Consider the following 20,516-nt stretch of genomic DNA (forward strand, 5'->3'; position numbering starts at 1 on the left):
AGAATCTGATATTTTTCGATATTTTGCGTTGGCAATTGTTGATGCAATGGTGTTGTAACGAGATATGTACAAAAATCAAACACCGAGGAATAAATCATACGATCAATTGTTAAAAATACATCGAACGTGAAAATATAAATCACACGGTTAAATAAAAACACTTGTCGACCGTTTTTTTTTTGAAACGAATATTAAAACTTAAAAAAGAATCATCAATATTGTAAATACTTTAATTGATATGATTTTTTTTCAACGCTATTTATATATTTATCTGAAAAATGCGATACATTTAAATTATAAAATGTTGAAATAGAAAATAATGGATATATGTGTATAATTATATATTTTTATCCAAGAGCAAAGATAATATATTAATCTTGATAAAAACATTTGCAAAAACGGAGAATAATTCATGAATGATGAATTTGATTCTTATATATGATTTTATTATTAAGAAAAGTTTGGACATGTTTGGTTTAACGGAGAGATTTATTAAGAATTCCATTGTTTTACTCGCAACGACCCAATATTTGCTAACATTTGCATGGAAGAAGAGTTTGGTTGACTCGTGAGAAAGAAAATATCGGTGGCGTTGTGTGTTGCGTTGACAATAGACTCTATTGGCACTTTCCATTCGCGGCGTCGTTGACATTTCTGCGGCATGTTGTTCACCGTTGTCGATCGAGCATGGATAATTAACCGCGTCCACGAAAGCGTACTTTCTTCTCGGAATTCGGCATTCCAAAGTATCCGCGCATCCAATTAAACGACGCTCATGAGAATCCTTGAACAAAGTTTCGAAATAATGCGAATAAAATCTGCGTTCGATCGAGGATTCGATCGATGATTAAGGTTAAAGGTTAAATAGAATGAAACTGCTTGTTTTCTTTCTTTCTTTTTTTCTTTCTTCTTTTTTCTCTCTCTTCAAGAATTTTCGATTGTTAAAATATAATAAATTGTGATTAAAATCATGGAACGCAAAGGTTATTCGATTACTCTCGAAGCATTAAGTACATTGTATTATTTTCAAAGAATTATTCAACGAAAGAGAAATTTTATTCAATTTCTTCGTTATCGTTTGATTTGTGTGATTTTTTTTTCTAATGACGACGAGGTTGTACGACTTTCCCTTATTTCGCTTTAAATCTTTTATTTATAGTATTAATTAATAGTTTATTCAAAGAATTGCAAGTTAGATTTCAAAAGCGAATTTTTAGGTTAAAAAGATTATCCGATGTTCTAAAAAAACTTTTAAAAAACTTTTACTACTACGCATCGAATTTTTATTACGATCTTTCTCTCTGTCTCTCTCTCTCTCTCTGTCTCTTTCTCTTTCTCTTCTTTTAATTATTAAAATTAAATCCAAATATACAAATTCATTTTCTTTTCTCTCACCAATTTTCATAATTGTCCAAATATTATATCGATCAATTTTTTTCAATATACATTCATAGAAAAAAAAGAATAACCGATTCAAGAAATCTTTCGTAATATCATTTCTTTTTATTTTCACGTTCCTTCTTACATTTCGACTCCACAATGGAATAAATACGCTCGATGCGTATCACGCACGAACATTTTCCAGAACATTATACGAATAGCTGCAAGCGAAGAATTCATATTTCGCTGATTCTTCAATTATTTCGAGCAGAAGAATCAAATGTTTTTAATTATCTCGGTTCGTTAACCTTTGCTTACGCGAATCCTCGGTTCAATGAACTCCTTATACGAGACCGGGCATCGGGACTCGCGGTTGCGAGAAATCGATGCTTTTGACCGATTCGGGAATTAGCACGGCGTGGCCATCTACGCCGAGAATAATGAGCAGTGAAAGCCTGTCGTTGGAAATTCATCAAAACGAGGCAGGGTTCGTTAAGCGAAACGACTCGGAAAGATCGGCTTCATGTATATTAATTCGTTGTAAGTGAAATAGGTATCGTGTCGTGGCCATCGTGGAATCGTTAATCGAGGGACACTAGCGAATTTCGATCGATGCTATTCCAAAAATTATTCGAAACGTGTTTTTCTTTTTTTTCTCTCTGATAGATTTCAAAATGCGGAGAAATGGTCGAAAGTATATCGTGAAATTTCTTCGGATGTGAAAATAAATTTTTTCTTCTGTAACGAGTACATTTTATGAGAGCTTTCTAATATGAAAGTGATATTAATTTTCTTTTTTGTATGTATAATTTAGTAGCTTATGTACCTGCTTTAATCGCAATATTATTCTTAGATAGAGACACGTGGAGTATTGTGTACGTATCATAATGCAAGTCTCGATTGATATAAAAAATGGAACTGTTTTAATTTCACATTATTTTAAGTCAACTGGTATAAAAATATTTATAAATGTAAAATATAGCTAGCTCGAGCTATTGAAACGCAAGAACATAAAAATATACGAAGAAATATCTTAAAATTTCTTTTTCACTTCTTAAAATAATTTCCATTTTCTTAACTCCTATATATATGCAATCGATATATTCATTGTCACAAATATTAAATATTCCAAAAAATAATCATCATCACGTGTTTGAAATAATTTTTTTCAAAGCAGAAAACTCTCTTTATGTATTTTCTATCCTTTTCCTTTTCCAAAAAAGGATGAAAGAAAGGAGAAAAAAATAGATTCTTGTTTGCCACAGATAGAAAAGAAACGTAGGTGCGAAAACAGATGATCCAACTTCACAATCTACCAACACATTCCAGTTCGTTCGTTTGTTTCTTTTTCTTTTTTTCATCAACACCATCTTAGTCGGCGTGATGATGTCTTCGGTCACGCGAGAGATGCAAAATTCCTCGTCCACTAATAGAGATATAACGACACTCTGTGAATCGTAAAGGAATGCACTGTATCGCGGCGTCTGACAACTTTCTGAAAGTCACAAGGGAAAGATGGGAACGAGTCCTTTCCCCGGGGAACGTGAAAAAAACTTCTGATCTTCGCCGAGCGAACAACACCTAACCCTGTGCGTCACGGTGCTAAGAAATTAAACCTGCGAAATGGTGAGACCCACTGTTCAAAACCCTCCTTTCGACCATCCATGTCCAATTCTCTTTCACGTTGCGATCTCACGCGTGTACGAGAATTACATTCATCCGCGATGAGACGAGTATCTGTCAAAGCGTGAAACGTATTTAGGTTAATTATCTTAAGATGATATCAATCGAAGGAATTCATTGTAACCGTGTTAGTTAAATTTAGCTCGATACACGAGAGTGACAACTTATCGATACTTGTCGATCAATAGGATGGTTAATTGAAATGTATTTATAAACGTTGTCAAATATTCAGGGCAGAGGAAATGTCAATTTACTGAGGATCGAATGAGGAAAATTCGTTATTTTTCTTGTTGATTTTAAACATGAATTTATTGTCGTTTATTGCTTGCTTTAGGAGAGGATCGATTTAAATATATAAAAATAGTTACTCGTGTTAAATTTAGAATTCGAACATTAAAAAATAAAATTATTTGACTAAAATTTTCATTTTTTCCTAACTCTTGGTTCGTCACTTTATCATCGTTCCATATCTTCAAAACTAAAATTTAGAATAGAAATTTTTATCATGTATGATCTTTCGATATCCATATTTTTAATTAGTGATAAATCATTTTTCAAAGTGTTAAATTTTCATTTTCAAAAAATATTATTCCTGTTTCAGAATTTTCAATAAAACAAAATTAGTTCTTATAATATAATAAGCAAAAAAAAATAAAAAATTCCACGTTGTCAATTTGTCGGCGATCTCTTCATGAAACATTTTTCGAAATGAATTATTTAACCTAGCCCAATTCCTCCGTGTCTCGTGGATGCTTATTTTTCCAGCGACGCAGTTCTTTCGCCAATTTTTTTTTTTCGCGTTGCTTCCAGGCGAAAGTAGAGGAACAAACGCTAAACTGTTATTAGAGAAATGACAGTGTTCTCAGAACACTATGCACACGCTCGCTGCTCCGTATTAAATTACGAAGTCCTGATGTGCATTTCCGCCGAACGAACTGTGTCGCATGGTTCTGTCAGGTGGAAAAAAAGAAACGCGAAACATAGAGAACTGGTAGTTTCTGTATGCGTTCTGTGTATCGAAATGTTTCTCGAAATAGTTGGTCGAAATTATAATATAATAGACCCAACAAAATAATTTCGAACGATAATTCATTATTATTACAATCATCGAGTAATGTTTTTTAAGAAATTTTTTTAATATTATTATTTGTAACCGATTAAATTTTGTTCAAAACAAAATTTCTCTCGAATTATCGGCCTATAAAATTCCAATTGTTGCTGTGATACTCTATGCATTGCTCGAATCGAATTAATAAAGAAACTAGAAAGAAAATTAAAATTTATTGTTTCATGCGACACGAATTTAAAATATATTCATAACTATTTGTTTTAAATTATATATAAAATGAAAATAATCGTGTTAATTTCACGTGGAACGAACAAATATATAAATTAAATTCGATTTCTAATTAAAATGGAACGAACGATTTATCAGCATAATCAAAACGAGAGAGAACATCTGCAATGCAATGCAATTTTGTTACCACTCGTGAAATTTATTTCGTTTTCTTTTTCAAAATATATAAACGCGTAAAATTGCACGATCGATAATCCAATCTTCGATCGATTAAACGTTCAACGCGAGTCAAAAGACATCGTCGCGGATCGTCTTGGTGATCGTTTTGCCTTCGCAGAAAATTCCAGTCGCCACTCGATCTCGCGAATACGAGTTTAAGTATATCCAATACTCGTGGAGAAATCGTCGCTGATGTCATTTGTCCGAGTCGGCAATCCTGCCGCATAATTAATCGACGATCCTACGATGATCTTTGTTCCGTGGTAAGAAATACGCTTTGTCCGATCCCCTGTTTGATTCTCACCAAGGCATAAAGTCAGAGATGCGGTTGTTTTTATCGCTTTCCTCGATTTATTGCGACGAAGTTAAAGATGCGATTGATTCTTGTCCGTTTAATTCTTTGTACACGTTTCGAGTACACTCGAAATCAAGAGTGAAATATACACGCGTATTTTATTTTATTTTTCTACCAATGGATTAGAAAGTTCTGTACAAGTTTATATTATATATATATATTATTTTTAAAATTTTTAAAATCCTTTTTTAAATTTCCTTTTTTCTTTTTTCTTTTTCCTTCTTTTGATTTGTATCTGTGATAAATGAACGCAAAATTATTTCTCAAAATATAATATTGCTCTTCTATTGGATGTACACGTTATATTGGAAAAGACTAATTTTAAAATTAGAATCCAATATCGAATCCAAATAGTTAGATGATGTTTTAAGTGCGTTAAATTTATATATTAATTATATAGTGTTAAAATTATCAAATGATATAATGCCACACCAAGGATTTTTCATTTTGACGATTCACTTTTGAGCAGGACTATACGAGTATAGAAAAGATTTCCATTCAGATAAAAGACAATACAAATAGACAGTTTACCTCTATCGCTATATACGCGTTGTATTATGCACTTATACCTTTCAAATCTTATTTTTCTGTTTATTACCTCATATCATTATACTGCCAACTAACCCAAGTCTGTTTGCAACAATTATTAGTTCCTGTTTCTCAAGATGCAACAAGACTCTATAATTAAGAAGAATCCAATTACAAAAGATTGAAAATACATATGTGTTACTCTCATACGTAAAAAAAAAAAAAAAAAAAAAAAAAAAGAAGAAACGATTCCAGCAAAGTATTCAAGGATCGCGTACACACTTCTCGAGACACGGAGGGAGGGAAAAAAGACGGGGAAAGAATGATCGAATTACTCAGCTCGTGTTCAACTTATCGATCAACCTCGAGACGAGTTCTTTCATGATTTCATCGTGAATCGCGCAAAAGGAAAAAAAAACTCTAAAGGAGACGTTAAAAAATTAATGTATTCGATCATACGTATCATGCCAATGTCGTTCAACGAGTTTGCAACAAAAAATACGTCAATACTTCATTGCATACAAATTTCGTAATTGCAGACTCATGTTCGAAGTTTTTTCTTTTTCTTTTTTTTAATTTTTTTCTTTTTTCTTTTTTCTTTTTTCTATACAAGATGGACCTTGACTTTCGTTTAAACGTTTATTATACAAGAGGGGGAGAAAAAAATATTCAAGTTTTCTGTTCGAGGAATTACTCAGAAGTAATTCCTGTGGAATTACTGGCTCTTTGGCCGAGTGTCGTGGCCACGAATCGATCGCGAAAAGGACGAAGGACGATGGAACAGAAGTAGATATCCTTGCAGAGGTTTTCACGCATTCCTGCGAGTGCAGTTCATCGACATTAATAATACGAGAATGGAGAGGTTGCCTCGAAGGTTGGCCACGATTGGAATTCTACTGCTATGTCTTTCGTAATTCTACATTCAAGATATTTCGACGGGAATTTCGGTTTTCTTCGCGATGCGCGGGAATTTCAAAATTCGATAAACGATTCGGCGATAAATACAATAAAGACCTTATCCTTTTATTCGTCGCGTTTTGCAAAGCTTCTTTCTTTTTTTTTCACAACTGTTTTTCTTCCATTGTTATTATTTCATTTACGCAACGCTATGTTTTAATGTAATTAAAAAGACAAACAGGGCGACGAACAGAGCGAACTGTGTAATCGTATGGTTCTCGTGATTTTTGTTTGCTTTGGGGGTAAAAATATTCACGCTGTGTAGTGCAATTACCACTGTGTGTATTTACCGTTCGATCGAAGATAAAGCTTGTTCTTGAAATATTCTGTGACGTTTGGTTAATTAGGTCACTTTTATTTAAAATATCCGATGTTTGATATTTTCTTATAATTACGCTAAAATTGAATTCAATATTTTTGATTTTTTTATTTAATACTTCTATCTTACAGAGAATTTTCAAATGATCGAGAACTTTGAAGTAAAAAAAAAAAAAAAACCATTGAAGATTACTCATTATTGCTCAATATTAATTTTTATATCGCTTTCTTATTACGTTCCTATCATTCTTTAATCTATCCTTAATAAAAGCAATTTTATGTAACAAATAATAAATTAATCTTCAGATGTCATCATACAGAAATATTTAATTTCTTTTTTCCGATTAATAGGTTATTCTGCTCCACGCGACCTCCACTTGTTTTTTAACGATCTAGCGATTCATCTGTCGTTGCATTATGATTTTTATAGATATTATTGCTGCAACCTTCGTCGAAATTGCGTTCAATATCTCGATATTGCGCGAGGTTCACGGCAACTTGCATACATACATATAGAAGAAATTTCCATTAAGAATCAAAATATATGACACGCTCCTCTCTCTCTCTCTAAGAATTCAGAAATTACAAGATAAAACACTTTGAAGAAAATTCCGAAAGATAGGCAATAATAATAATAATAATCTCTATAACTGAGAAAAATTTGACTGTATCGTAATAGATATCAACACGGAATTAATATTTCTACATACAAACGACGACCTTTCAAAATCCAATTATTCTCCCTATAATTATAAATCATCTAACCAATTCTTTATTAAACTACAAAAATATTCTTCTCAATGAAAATAATCTCTCTAAATTCCCTTCGAAAATCATTCTTCCATCCTTCACCCAAACCAAACCCAAATAATAAATCTCGTTAGCCTGGCTTACATCCAAGCTTGATCATCGCCAGTTTCAGAAATATATGCAAATGTTATTTGTTTAACACGTTCTAACGATTCATCGGTGTTAAAATCATATAATTAGAGAGGCTCGCGCGATTTGTGTGGCGTAATAGTGATCGTCCTAGCTACGAGATCTTAGAAAAAAAAGAGAGAGAGAGAGAAAGAGAGAGAGAGAGAAAAAGAGAGAGAGAAAACTCGATGGCAGAATCCTACACCTAGCATTCCTATGCAATTATAGTTTCCTTTTATCGCTTTGATCGTACACCTGGAACGAGGGATCCGGTTTTACACCGAGAAACGAATGCGTAATGCGTGTTCATTAGCGATCCCGTTGAAAGTGGCCACGCGAGGATCCATAATATTCACACGGGCGTGATCGATTTGCTTGTATAGGCATTGATAATACACACACGGGCGCGAGAATTCCGATTGAATTATTTTCTTATTTCTCAACAACAACAGAAAGTTGCGAGACCAACTTCTTTGTTTACACGTTTGCTAATTAAACAGTATAACTTAATAGGATTTGGGTTTATTACGTATAATATATATATATGATCGATATTTGATCTTTCTTTTATATTATCATTTTTCATCGATAACAAGGTCTTTGTATCTTATCATTTTATTGGTTTTTATTGTTCGATTGGAGATGAAACAATGCGATGACAATTGTAACATGGTGTGTAATCGAGTGGCGGAAAAAATATATAGCATAAATGAAAGAAAAAAATAGATAAAGATATAGAAAATAATTAATAAACGGATAATGATAATATATTTATTTTCGATAGATATTTATGTTCAATCAAACGAAAATCGATGATGAAAAAACGAGAAAGCTGACAGCGAAAAATGATAAACGATGATTGATTAAATATTAATGAGATTGAAGATTTTGAAAAAGACAAATTTCAATTTATCTATTTTATAAATAAATGAATCTGTGAATAAGAAATCTTTTTGTAAAAATAGTATAATAACGATGATTTAGAAAAAAATTTGAAATAAAAGGATATCTTTGGTATTAATAAAATGGAATATAAAAAAACGTATAAACAATTATTACAAAGCTACACAAATCATGTCGTAATAATTCCATATCATTATAATCCGATTCGCTTAGTTTATTCCAAGTTTCCTTTTTGTTGCAATAATTTCAGCATTGTGTATATTGCATTTTATGAATTTATTACCATTATTTTAGCATTAAGTTTATTTATTTTCAGTTTTTAAAATGACCATCATTTTTTTCCACACGTAAATAAAATTCTTTGAATAATTCGTAATTTAATGATCTATGCTCATTCTTTTGCAACGAATATTCGAATTTCACGACCCTCGACTTCAAATGATATACGATCCTGCTAAATTTGCTATTTTCGATATTCAAAATATCTACATATAACGCCATATATACGTGTTTTTGGATTGAATTAAATTGCAATGGAATATGATGGTAACTATTAAGAATTATGGCACAGTGAATCGGTACTATGTTGCAATTGCTTGTTAGAGAAGTGAATCAATTGGCGAATAATTCAGAGAAAATTGAAGTAGAAAAGAACAGGAAATAGGTAATAAAGTAATTTGTGGCAATTTGATAAACTTTTCATCGTATACTCATTTGAGGAAATGTGTAACATGATAAGACATGAACTTTTATTATTTATTTTTCTAATATATTGAATAACAAATTGAATATTCAATACATTAGTAAGGAAATTGCGATTTTAATAAATTTAAATCAAAAAATTGTTATTATAAAATATTGAAAATATTGGATGAATGAATTTTAACATTTTTCTGTATAATAAAAGAATTATTTGATTACTAATGAAAGAAATCAAGATTTTTATAATATAAATACTGAAAGATATTTGAAATTCATTTTATATTATTGCAGTTAATAATAAATACAATTATTATATAAATCAATAAAGTATTATATTTATTATGAATATAAATCATAAAAGTATGTTTCATCCACTACAACAGAAACATAGTTATAATTGGGGTTAAAAATAAAATCGAAGAACGCAGAAAATCGTTTCACACGTTGCATTTTGGCTGAATTATTATATATTGTTTTGCTTAGTGAAAGGTAATTTAACGATATCACGATATCTCCGTGTTTTTCCTCGAAACGTCTTCTTTCTTTCTTTTACGTCATCAGCAAATTAAAATGATATAAACATTTTATACAAAAATTTGATTAATTTTTTATAAAAATCAGAGTTAAGTAATATTTCAAAAGGAAAAAGAAAAAAGAAAAAAGGATTTCGATAATTTTTATTTCTTCAGTAATCGGTAAAATAAATAAAATAAATTCTTTAAATATAAAAACGCATTCCAATAATGTGAATTTTTACTCGTGATTAATGGAATTGCGTGTACAGTTACAATTTATGCCTGTGATTGCAAGAAGTGGACATTGACAAATAGATATTCATGTGTTCATTCATCGAAACGTTTTTGAATTATCGATACGCTGTCCTTAATTTTTATTGCAATTTATGAACTACTGTTACTTTGATTTCAATTTTAATATATATCCATGATAATATAATCTAACCTTTTTTTTATAAGAAAGAAGATATTTTTTTCTTTGGATAAGTTTGAAATCACTATACGAAAATCAATATACTTACTTTACGAGGGAATAACCTTTAAGTTAATATTCCTGGTTATAAAATCATATTTACATATACTAAGAGAATATTAATCTTCCTACACCCTTGTTATTCCTTATCCCGATCACGTTCTCGTTTCGGTTAAAGATTTATCCCGTTACTTCTCTTTTCTTTCATCGAGGTTAAAATTTAATTCTCGTTTCCTCGATGTTAAGAAAAATTCAACAGGCATGAAAAAAAGAACAAGAAGAAGAAGAGAAAAAAACGAACTGAAGAAGAAAATCTTTTCTTAATACAAACCTCAATAAATCAAATAATTCATTAAAGTAAATTATATTTAAAAAAATTTTTGTATTTCCCTATAAACTTCCAAAACAATTTTGTATTGATTCAGTGAAAGTATCGAAGAAATTTGACACAAGTTTTTCATCAACAAGTTTTTCATCCATAACAAACACACGGTTAAAAGGAGCCGCGATAAAGATATTCGAAATATATAATAAAATTTGTGTATAATAAAAAACGGATATTGTTCCACGATTTCCCATAAATCGTCCACCTGTCGGCTCGTTAGAAAACGAGTCTTTCTTTTCACACTTACATAACACTTGTGCGTATATATATGTATGTATATATTCAACATATTTAAATCCAATCTTTCCTCGTGCACACACATATCGAGGCGAGTGTCATTATCTCGTAACACCCACGTTTCTTCGTTTCGTGCCTACGTGGAATCCATTACCTTCACCGTGCATTATGAACGCGGCATATGTAAATAAAGTAGGTATACGCGATTCCCGGCAAGGTTGTGGAATGGAACGCGTGGATGGTTAGCATTTACGGGGTTAATGGGATGAATTGTACGATAGAACAGACCTACGTAATCGTGATGGACCTCGGATTCTCTCCGATGGATCGTGAATTCGAACGCAATTATAAATTTGAATTGCGCGCCAAATAAAGCGATGCATCTTCGACATAAACATGCGCAGATATCGTCATATATGTTGATTGCAACATTCTGGTATGAATCTATATCGTGAATAATATATGTTGTTATAAAGAATATATTATTTTTATAATATTCAAAATGATTTAATGTGTTTTTAATGTTTCTCCTTTTTTGAATTGGAGAATTACTGTGATAAAGAAGATTTTGATCAAGGATTAATTTAATAATACTTTTTTAAATGATCTCTGGAGCGAGGTTGAATTTTGGATCTTTTAATTTTAGTGAGAAGTGAAGACTTTTTACGTAAGACGAATGTAATTACTGCACTTTAAATTCACTCGTTAGTAACACTTTAATATTATTTTCTGGCAAATGATTATAATACTCTTCAACCAATATTATTCCTCGAAGGCTAATTACAACAGAGAAAACATTAAGAAACTTTGCCGTGACTTTTACGTCTTCGCTTCGTATTTTCATCCACCATATTATTCGATTTAGAAAGAGAGAGAGAGAGAGAAAGAGAGAAAGAGAAATCTTCAGAATTCGTTCCTAATTTTTACAATAAAAATTTCTTTATTATATAAAAAAAAAAAATTTTATTCTCTTTTTTCGTTTAAAATATATATAAGAGAAACTCCGGTAAACATAAAAATTAACTTAAGAAACGTAGTTAAAATCCTATCTCATAGTTTTAATCAATCCTTCAAATTTCTATAACAGTTTCTTACATAAAAATTTCAACAATACATTCGCATTCACATTTATTTTTCAATCTTAGTTTCCTGTTTGTTTTCTATATTTTGTACGAAGCCATCGAAACCCGTACTTTCTCGCTGTGTATATACGTACCTTGAGACGAGGTGATTCAGCCGAAAGTTGCGAAGCAAAACGCGGCTGAGTGTTACCGTAACTCGATATCAGTCTCGAAAGGTTTCCATTCCTCCGCGCAAACAAATTTGTTTAATAATCACGTACAAAATTTCGGAATTGTTACGTACATCCAGGTAAAAACAGGGTGTATACAAAAGGACGACACGAAATTAAGTAGATTTTCACGTTGTCACGATTTTTAATAGGGATCGTTACATGGTTGGTTGCAGGCGTACATAAAGAAGGAATTGGGTAAAGTGGTAGTGTACACGACGACCTCTGGTATCGTGAGAAAAACGTTCTACAATTGCAAGAAGGTGAAGCAAATCCTGAGGACGCACATGGTCAAATACGACGAGCTAGATTTGTTTGGGGACGCTGAGCTGCAAACAGAGCTGAGAGATCGCTTGGGCTCCACGGTGATACAGTTGCCCCAGCTTTTCATCGATGGGCAACATATCGGGGTGAGTAAATTTGTAATGTGTATTTATAGTTATAATTTAACGTATGTCGGTGGATATTTGATTTTTTAGTTATTTTATAGATCCATTTATTTCCGTAAACGTAAAAATAACGTAAGAGATGTGTTATTTAATTTAGATTTTTATTTGAATAATGTAATAATAGTTATGGAAAATTCGTGTAACTTTGAAGTGCAGATGTTAGCCTGAATTATTTAAGGAAATAGAATATTATTTTCGTAATGAAGTTGTTGCAGGTATAACCGAAATAACGTATAAATATTTTATTTATAAAGGTTATAGGTAAAGGGAAATAGGGAATGAAATACGAAAAAAAAAAAATTAGGGAAGCGTAAGATTAGAAGTAGGCGATAAAGTAGGTGTTAAATATTGAAAGTCAAGTTTACTAATAAAAGAAATGTGCAGGAAATCATTTTGTAAAATTTATTATCTAATTTCTATAATTTTTCATAAATATTATTATATATCACCTAAACGATTTAGATTATAATGCTATATTTCAATTGAAATAATAAAAGATTAATATAATGTTACAAAATTTTTTATAAATTTTTTACAAGCGTCTTTTACAGAAACATGAATGATCGATGTATTGCAAAAGCACTTGTAAGTGGCAGATAAGGTCAAAAGTATCGGATATAGCTTTTCTCTGATGTTACACAAACATGATGATATATTATAGACTAAATTACGTTCTATAAATTTAAATTTGAAGCAAGGTTATAATATTATATAATTCAAGAGAAATCAATATAAACGTTAAATATAATCCTCCTAAGAATAATCCGTATTATTATTCTTATCAATCATACCCAAATATATTAAAATAAACATCCATCACCTAAAATTATTAAAACATTATTATATTTGAAAGATAATGAAAATTCTTGAGTTAGGATAAAGTTCATCTCCATTAGAATCACGAAATCACGAAAACTCCATAAAATTTCCACCTAAGTCTAACTTTTCTAAATTACACGCGGATAGTTTGTAACCGGATGCATACATACCCTGGTAGACTACCAAGGTTAAATCTACTCGCTCGTTACTCCCGTTAATATCGTGGTGGATAATTATTGATGCTTATCGAGGCTGCTCATTAAGACGCGCAATATATACACCCGTGTAATTATTAGCATAAAACTTGAACGAGTATAACGCGAAAGATCGGTTCTCGCCGGCACGTGTGCGGTCTGTTTGCGATAAGATGCACGTTCCACGGTTATCAACGAAAACGATATTGAATAATGAAACGTATGCATCTATTAGTGATCGTTTCTGTGCTCGACAAACAGGCCTTTTCTTTATCGATTTTCTCGCCTATGAGAATCCATAATCGTTTCTTTCCGCAACAAACGCGTTCAACATTCTACGAATAACTATAATCGCAGACACTTATCAATAGCAAGAAATGAGCTTTGATATCGATCGGAGTTTCATACTAGGGAAAAAGACATCTGGTGTAACATCGTGGAGTCGAAGGAACTCCGTGGCAAAAGATATGGAAACCCCGATTTGAGGGGGTCACAGCCACGGACTGCGAAGTTTGTGGAATCCCGTGAAGTGTTCTAATTTTTCTTCGATTCTGCGGTTACTTTTCAAGTGGAACATGATCGACGAGTTTTATCAGAAAATGAAAAAACTTTCGTGATACTTCATTTACAGAGTTTACAATAGCCATCACACGATCTTTTTTTTTCCGTACTTTTCCCGTTCGTGCTCATGCGAATTTCTCGCAAGGCCGATATTACATTATGCAACGAATGTATGTTCCTTCGCGGTTCGTGAAAGCGGCGAAGACGCTATGGAGAAATCAACGCGAAATGTCAAAGATGACCGACGAGCGCTAGTTCGCGCACTTCAAATGGGTTTGTAACCGGAAATCTGTGTGGACGATACAGGATTGCGCAATCGATGCAAGCACGAGAAAGTCATTTGTACACGCGGCACACGGTTTTATATCGGTTGTTCATCGATCATAAAATTTCAAAAAGTTTCGAGATTACTTATTGTGGTGGGGACAGTTGAGTTACTGTGGTATCGATTTACAAATTTGATTTCACAATCGCTATTTTTTTCTCGTTTAGATTTTGTTCCACAGTTGTGATTCGATATGCTGTTCGATGATTTTCGCGATTGATCAAGAGATTCTGTGGTAACCATTTGGGATTTCAAAGAAAAGAATATTGGATTAAATTCGTATGAGATAGGGGGAAAGTGTGAACTGAATGTTATATAAAGGATGCGAAAATTGTGGGGAGAGGGAAAACATGATATATTCATTAGAAAGTGAAAAAGTGTCTAATATAAGCATTGTGCATTTTTATTTGAAAAAGTGACGATCGAACGAACGAGAGTTATTTTTTTTAATTTTATCAGAAATAGAAAGTAGAAATAAAAATAAAAATTTATTTTTGAAATATTCTTAAAAATTTTAAAGTTATATTTTTAGAAAGTTACAATTCCAACGTACATAGTATAGTTACAAGTGTACGCAATTCAATATTGACTTTTGACAGAAATAAAATCGTAATAGAATTCCTAGGTTGCATAACGTTATATAGTGGATATGACGAAGAATAGGTTTTCAATTTCGGTGTTGCCTCTAGCGGAACAGATGATTTTGCACGTTGGTCATTTTTCTTCTGCCGTGATAGTGCTTTTGTTCGCCACTACCGGTTATTATAAATATACGCTATTTTTCTATTACGCTTGCGATGATACTTTTACTCGCTTTACCAGTCAAATGCGCGAAGAAAGTTTCACATTCACTATTTTCTGTCTCGATTTTTCAATGAAAGAATTATTATAGTTATTTTTTAGTACAATTTAAAGTAAATTAAAATTCTCTAAAATATTTCTGAAGGATTTACTTGGATATGAACAAAATTTATATTAATTTTGATAATTTTTTAGAATTTTTTAGAATTTAGAATATTAAACAAATTCTTTTGAAGAAAAAAAGTGAATTAAAAAATGCTATGGGAAAATGTTAAATTTTTTTATTTCTTATGATAGAAATTTGATAGAAAGATGTCAAATAAAGAAGGAATAAGATAAAAAGTGCAGATAGTAAAAGATAGTAATTTATTACTATGCATAATTTTTATTATTTTCTTGCTACATATCTTTGTATATAGGTGATTAGGATTGAAAAGTGTTACATTATTGTAATAATGTATTCTTGAATATTTTTGTAATTATATACTCTACAACTAATCAATTAAAACTAGAATTTGAAATATTTCTCAGGAATACAATAAATTATGTTAGGAAAAATATAGAAATTGAACTTTTACATTCACATACTGAGTTGAATTTAAATTCAGCTTAAAATAACTTTGCCCAGATATAATTACTGATTAATTATCTTAAACTATACTATATTGTTCTAGAATTATTAAGAAATATTTTTTTTAATCTATTCCAGTTATCTTATTATCATTATTATATCTGATCGTATATAAATTTTAGTACATTTTTGAATCACACATATACGTTTCGGTAATTAACTTAAACTGAATATTATAAATATATAAAAAATATAATATTTATATAAAATTGCAATTAATTATGTAGCAATTGTATATATAATAAATTTTATATCAAAATATCATCTACCTGTTCGTGCAAATTTGTAAAAATATATTCAAATCGATACTAAAAATAGACACTAAAAATTATAACATTAATTTTCGTTCATTGTCATTTGCATTCAAATAACAAAGATTAAGGGATAAAAGCAGAAATTATGATAACGTTGATCTTGATTTATAATTGCATTAATTTCCTTCTTCGAAAAACTTACTTCTCTTTGAAATTCTTTAAAAAATATATATATATTTCAGGCATCGATATTGCTATGCAAACCTTTGAAATGTATAATGCCACTCGAAACAAACAAACGCGCAATTATATGTCGTGCAATTAGACGCACGTTCGATATCGGTGCCGAGTGCAATTACGTCGCAACACGCCGGCTAATAAATTGCATCATAGAGAGGCTGGAGAAATTCCAAAGAAATTGCGAACGTTCTCGATTGCTCGTGGACGAATATCAATCTTTGCCGAAAAGTTATGCAATTTCAAGGAAACTTATACGTTATATCATGGCCATTATTGAAAACTGTGTAATCGGATTCGAAATTTTATACGTTACCTTGCTCCAATTAATATCTTGTAATGGAACGCATTTAATTAACCTCTTTAACGATGCAATAAATTTTCATATTAAATCATATTATAATCATATTATATTATATTAGATCAAAAAAATTAATATATGAATATGATTTATTTTTTCAAATGATGGAAAATCTATAATTCAATGCATTTATTATTAATACATCATTATAATCATTTATTATAAATAGATATTAAATAATTAGCCAATAATTAACTGATTTTACAATTATACGTATATTTGAACTCCATCTATATACTGCTATCATATTAATTTTTTTCTGTTCAATAAAATTGAAACCATATCAGGTAAAAGAAAAAGCAAAAACGTCGAGGAATGAAGAAGATGCCTTGGCGAAAGACGTGTAAACCCCACCATCCGGGGTCACCATCCACGGATTTAAATCTCATGAGAAATCGCAAGGAATCTCTTTTTTCTTCGAATCCTATAATATTTATAATACAGTGCAAAAATCTTTTACAAAGCTATTTATTCTTAAATTTATATTTGTTATTGACATATACAACTTATCTTAGTTATGCATCAGTAATTTAAGATCTATTTTTATGTTGTTATCGAATATAAAATTACGGAATTTTAATTCGGTATGAAGTGTTACTACACAGCTGGAATTTTAAATACATGACAAATGAAATATTACAGAGTAAATGAGGACACATTCCATATCATGTTGGTTAATAGAAACAAATAACATTAATGGGAACATATTATTCGTTCGTTTTAAATTAAAATTATAATTATATAAATTAAAATTAAAAATATTTATAATACGAATAATTTTAGGATATTCGAAAAAAAAAAATAGGATTTTCGTGAGGAACATTATAATAGAAATACGATACAATTACACGAATTGCAGAGTACTGGTCGAATAGAGATTTTTCAACAGATGAGGAAAAGTTAAATTACTTTGTACGTCTTTTCTTTTGTACGACATATTTTTTGAACTTTTCAACGATGAAATTTCTAAAGATGAAATTGAATGAAGATTCTTGAATAAAGTGACTTGAAATTGTCGAATAAGTTGAATAAGTTGAATGATTCATAAGGAGAAAGAAGAGAAAGATATTAAGTGCATCTGAAAGTTAACGGTTTTATAAATTAAATATGAAAATGATTTAGAAAGATAAGGAGATATTAATATATTACAAAGTTTTTTCTTATTTGTGAAACTGTTCGTTTATTTAAGGGCATCTTCTCACGATTTTTTTTCTCATTATTATTTCGCATTATTAACGAGAATTATATAGCTTTTCCCATATTATAACTTAATCGTTAACGAACACTTATATAATATAAATGTGCAATTTATGCTTAACATTAAACTTATAAAAGAAAGATCTCTTAACAAATATTTGATCTCTCAAATATCTCTTAAACAAATTTATTTAAATATTATTTAAACATATTTTACATATCTCTATTTTGTAATATTATTTATGTGTATGTAAGATTTATGTATGTATATATTGTCATGTACATATAATCGTTTCAAAATGATTCATAATAATATTAATAATATTTGTGTAACGAATGCTTTCTATTATTTACAATGTCAACATTATTAATAATTTTGCGGAGAAAGAAAGCGAAGAAAGTGAAAGTGCAAATGGAATGCAACTTAAGAATCATAAAATGGAATTACCTCGCGCTTAATAACAACTAAGTTGACCCTCACCTTTCCAGCGTTATGACATTTTGCTGTTCATTTCACATTTTGTATCATTTCACCGTGGCGTAGTTAGAAATGGAAAGAAGTTATTAAACGTAACTGCGGTTTAATGCCTCCTCTAATGCGAACAGCTTTCGCTCGAAACAATTCTTAAAATAATACGATAAAAATTGTTACACCTTTCTACGCTTTCCTCTCCTTATTATTTCTATGAACTATCAAATTTAATATTTCTATGACAATTTTCTATTCTTACGATCTTAAATTAAATTATTCTTCTTTCACGCGATAAAGAATATATCAAAGGAGAAATCCATAAAAATTTTATAAAAATAATCAATAACAATTTTATGGTCAATGTTTTAAAACTCAAGAAAATATTATATTTTCACCCAGAATAACAAATAAATAAATAAATTAATTAAAAATAAAAATTAGAAAATGAAGAGCATACAACATTAAAATTGAAAATCTCGTAAAAATATTTAAAAATATTTCGAGTATTTTTGGAAAAACTGAGATTGACTTTTAACGAAATAAAAGTATGACACACAATACTAAAATAATTTAGCAAAAATCTATCAATCAAAACTCAAGATATGAAAACATTGATATCGATCAAATCGTCAACATTCCACCAACAATTCAATTGCCCAATTTCTCATGGCGCCATACAAGAAAACTTGAGAAGAAACGCAATTTCACGTGTCGCTTTGCAATTCTACACATTTGTATTTTCAGTGGCGCGATCATGGGACCGTGTGCATTAGAATCTGTTGAATCAACATTATCAATTCCAAGCATGTATGTTGCTGTGCATGTGGTCCAATGTATCACGTAATTACTTTTGTTAATAACAATACATCCTTTAATTGTATTCTCTCAATTCTATCGCTAAATTTTATTTTACTTTGTATGCCAAATGAATTTTGGCTTGAATCCAGATTGTGCAACATTGCATACGCTCCGTGTACCAGCTTGCATTTTCCTTCGATGTATCATGTATATCATTTGAAATCTGGTCTGAATGTACGATCGATATTCATGATACGATCGATCATTCGATATGCATCCAATTATACGTTGTTATGTGAAAGAATTCTAAAGGTTGGTCTATACTTGTTACGTATTTTACGTGTCATGATACATCTAATAAAAATAAATGCGTCAAAATATTGGAATCGATCCATCATTCAACCGGCTTTTCATCGTCAAAAAAAAAGAAAACGTCATGACTATATTCAACTAGTTTGAATGTAGTTCGAACGAGAACTGTTGCATTGACTCACTGCTCGTTTATTTCTATCTACATAAATAAAATATTTTTCTATATCATCAGGATATCCTGTTCTTTATTAAAAGATACAGATAGATATGTTAATAATATGAAATAAATTTATATAAAATATTTGCTTATATTTCGTCAGATCCTATTTTCCAATCTGATATAAAAATATAAAATAGAATAAAATTACGATTATAAAATCAATCTACAAGATACTGGAATGAACTGGTGATATGAATCAAAGAAATGTCTTTTTTCGTATCATTAAATCCTATTTCTTCTGCTCGATGAAATAAATGAAATAAATGATAAATGAAATAAATATTTACATCGTACGAGCATCATTGCAAGATCAACGATTGATATGATTCGAGGATACAACAAGTGTATAGCCACGTTCACGTGTCTCGTTTACGCGACACCTCATGGACAGAGGGGCCACAGTCGACGGCCGAGCGAATAAACGCGGCAGCGAAATGTCAAACCGCTCGATCCAAGGCCTGGCTAAAGAAAGAGAAGGGGGAAGCCGCGAAAGAGAGAACGAAAGGTGAAGCGGGTTGCGTTATAAGGCACCACACGGTCCTCTCGGGCGAATGTGTACAAACGAAACACAACCGCGCTCCAACCGCATTCCTGACCACGCCACGTGATAGCCGTGCTCGATCGTAGACTAGTCTCGAAAATCATAAGAAATCGTATAGTTTGTATTGTATTGTTTGCATGATTTCTTTAGAATATTTTTTTTTTTTTTATAATTTCACTTTAGG

The 20,516-nt window shown here is 30.7% G+C and overlaps 1 protein-coding gene across 1 annotated transcript in view; it reads left to right on the top strand.

Annotated features, from left to right (window-relative positions):
* LOC102677741 overlaps positions 1-20,516 on the top strand; it is a 43,142-nt gene that overhangs the window by 17,332 nt on the left and 5,294 nt on the right. The window contains exon 4 of the mRNA XM_031509255.1: positions 12,337-12,570. Coding sequence (XP_031365115.1) covers positions 12,337-12,570 — 234 coding nt within the window. The remainder of the gene's footprint in view (positions 1-12,336; positions 12,571-20,516) is intronic.

The sequence above is a fragment of the Apis dorsata genome, unplaced genomic scaffold (genome assembly GCF_000469605.1).
Source record: "Apis dorsata unplaced genomic scaffold, Apis dorsata 1.3 scaffold_133, whole genome shotgun sequence".
NCBI lineage: Eukaryota > Metazoa > Arthropoda > Insecta > Hymenoptera > Apidae > Apis > Apis dorsata.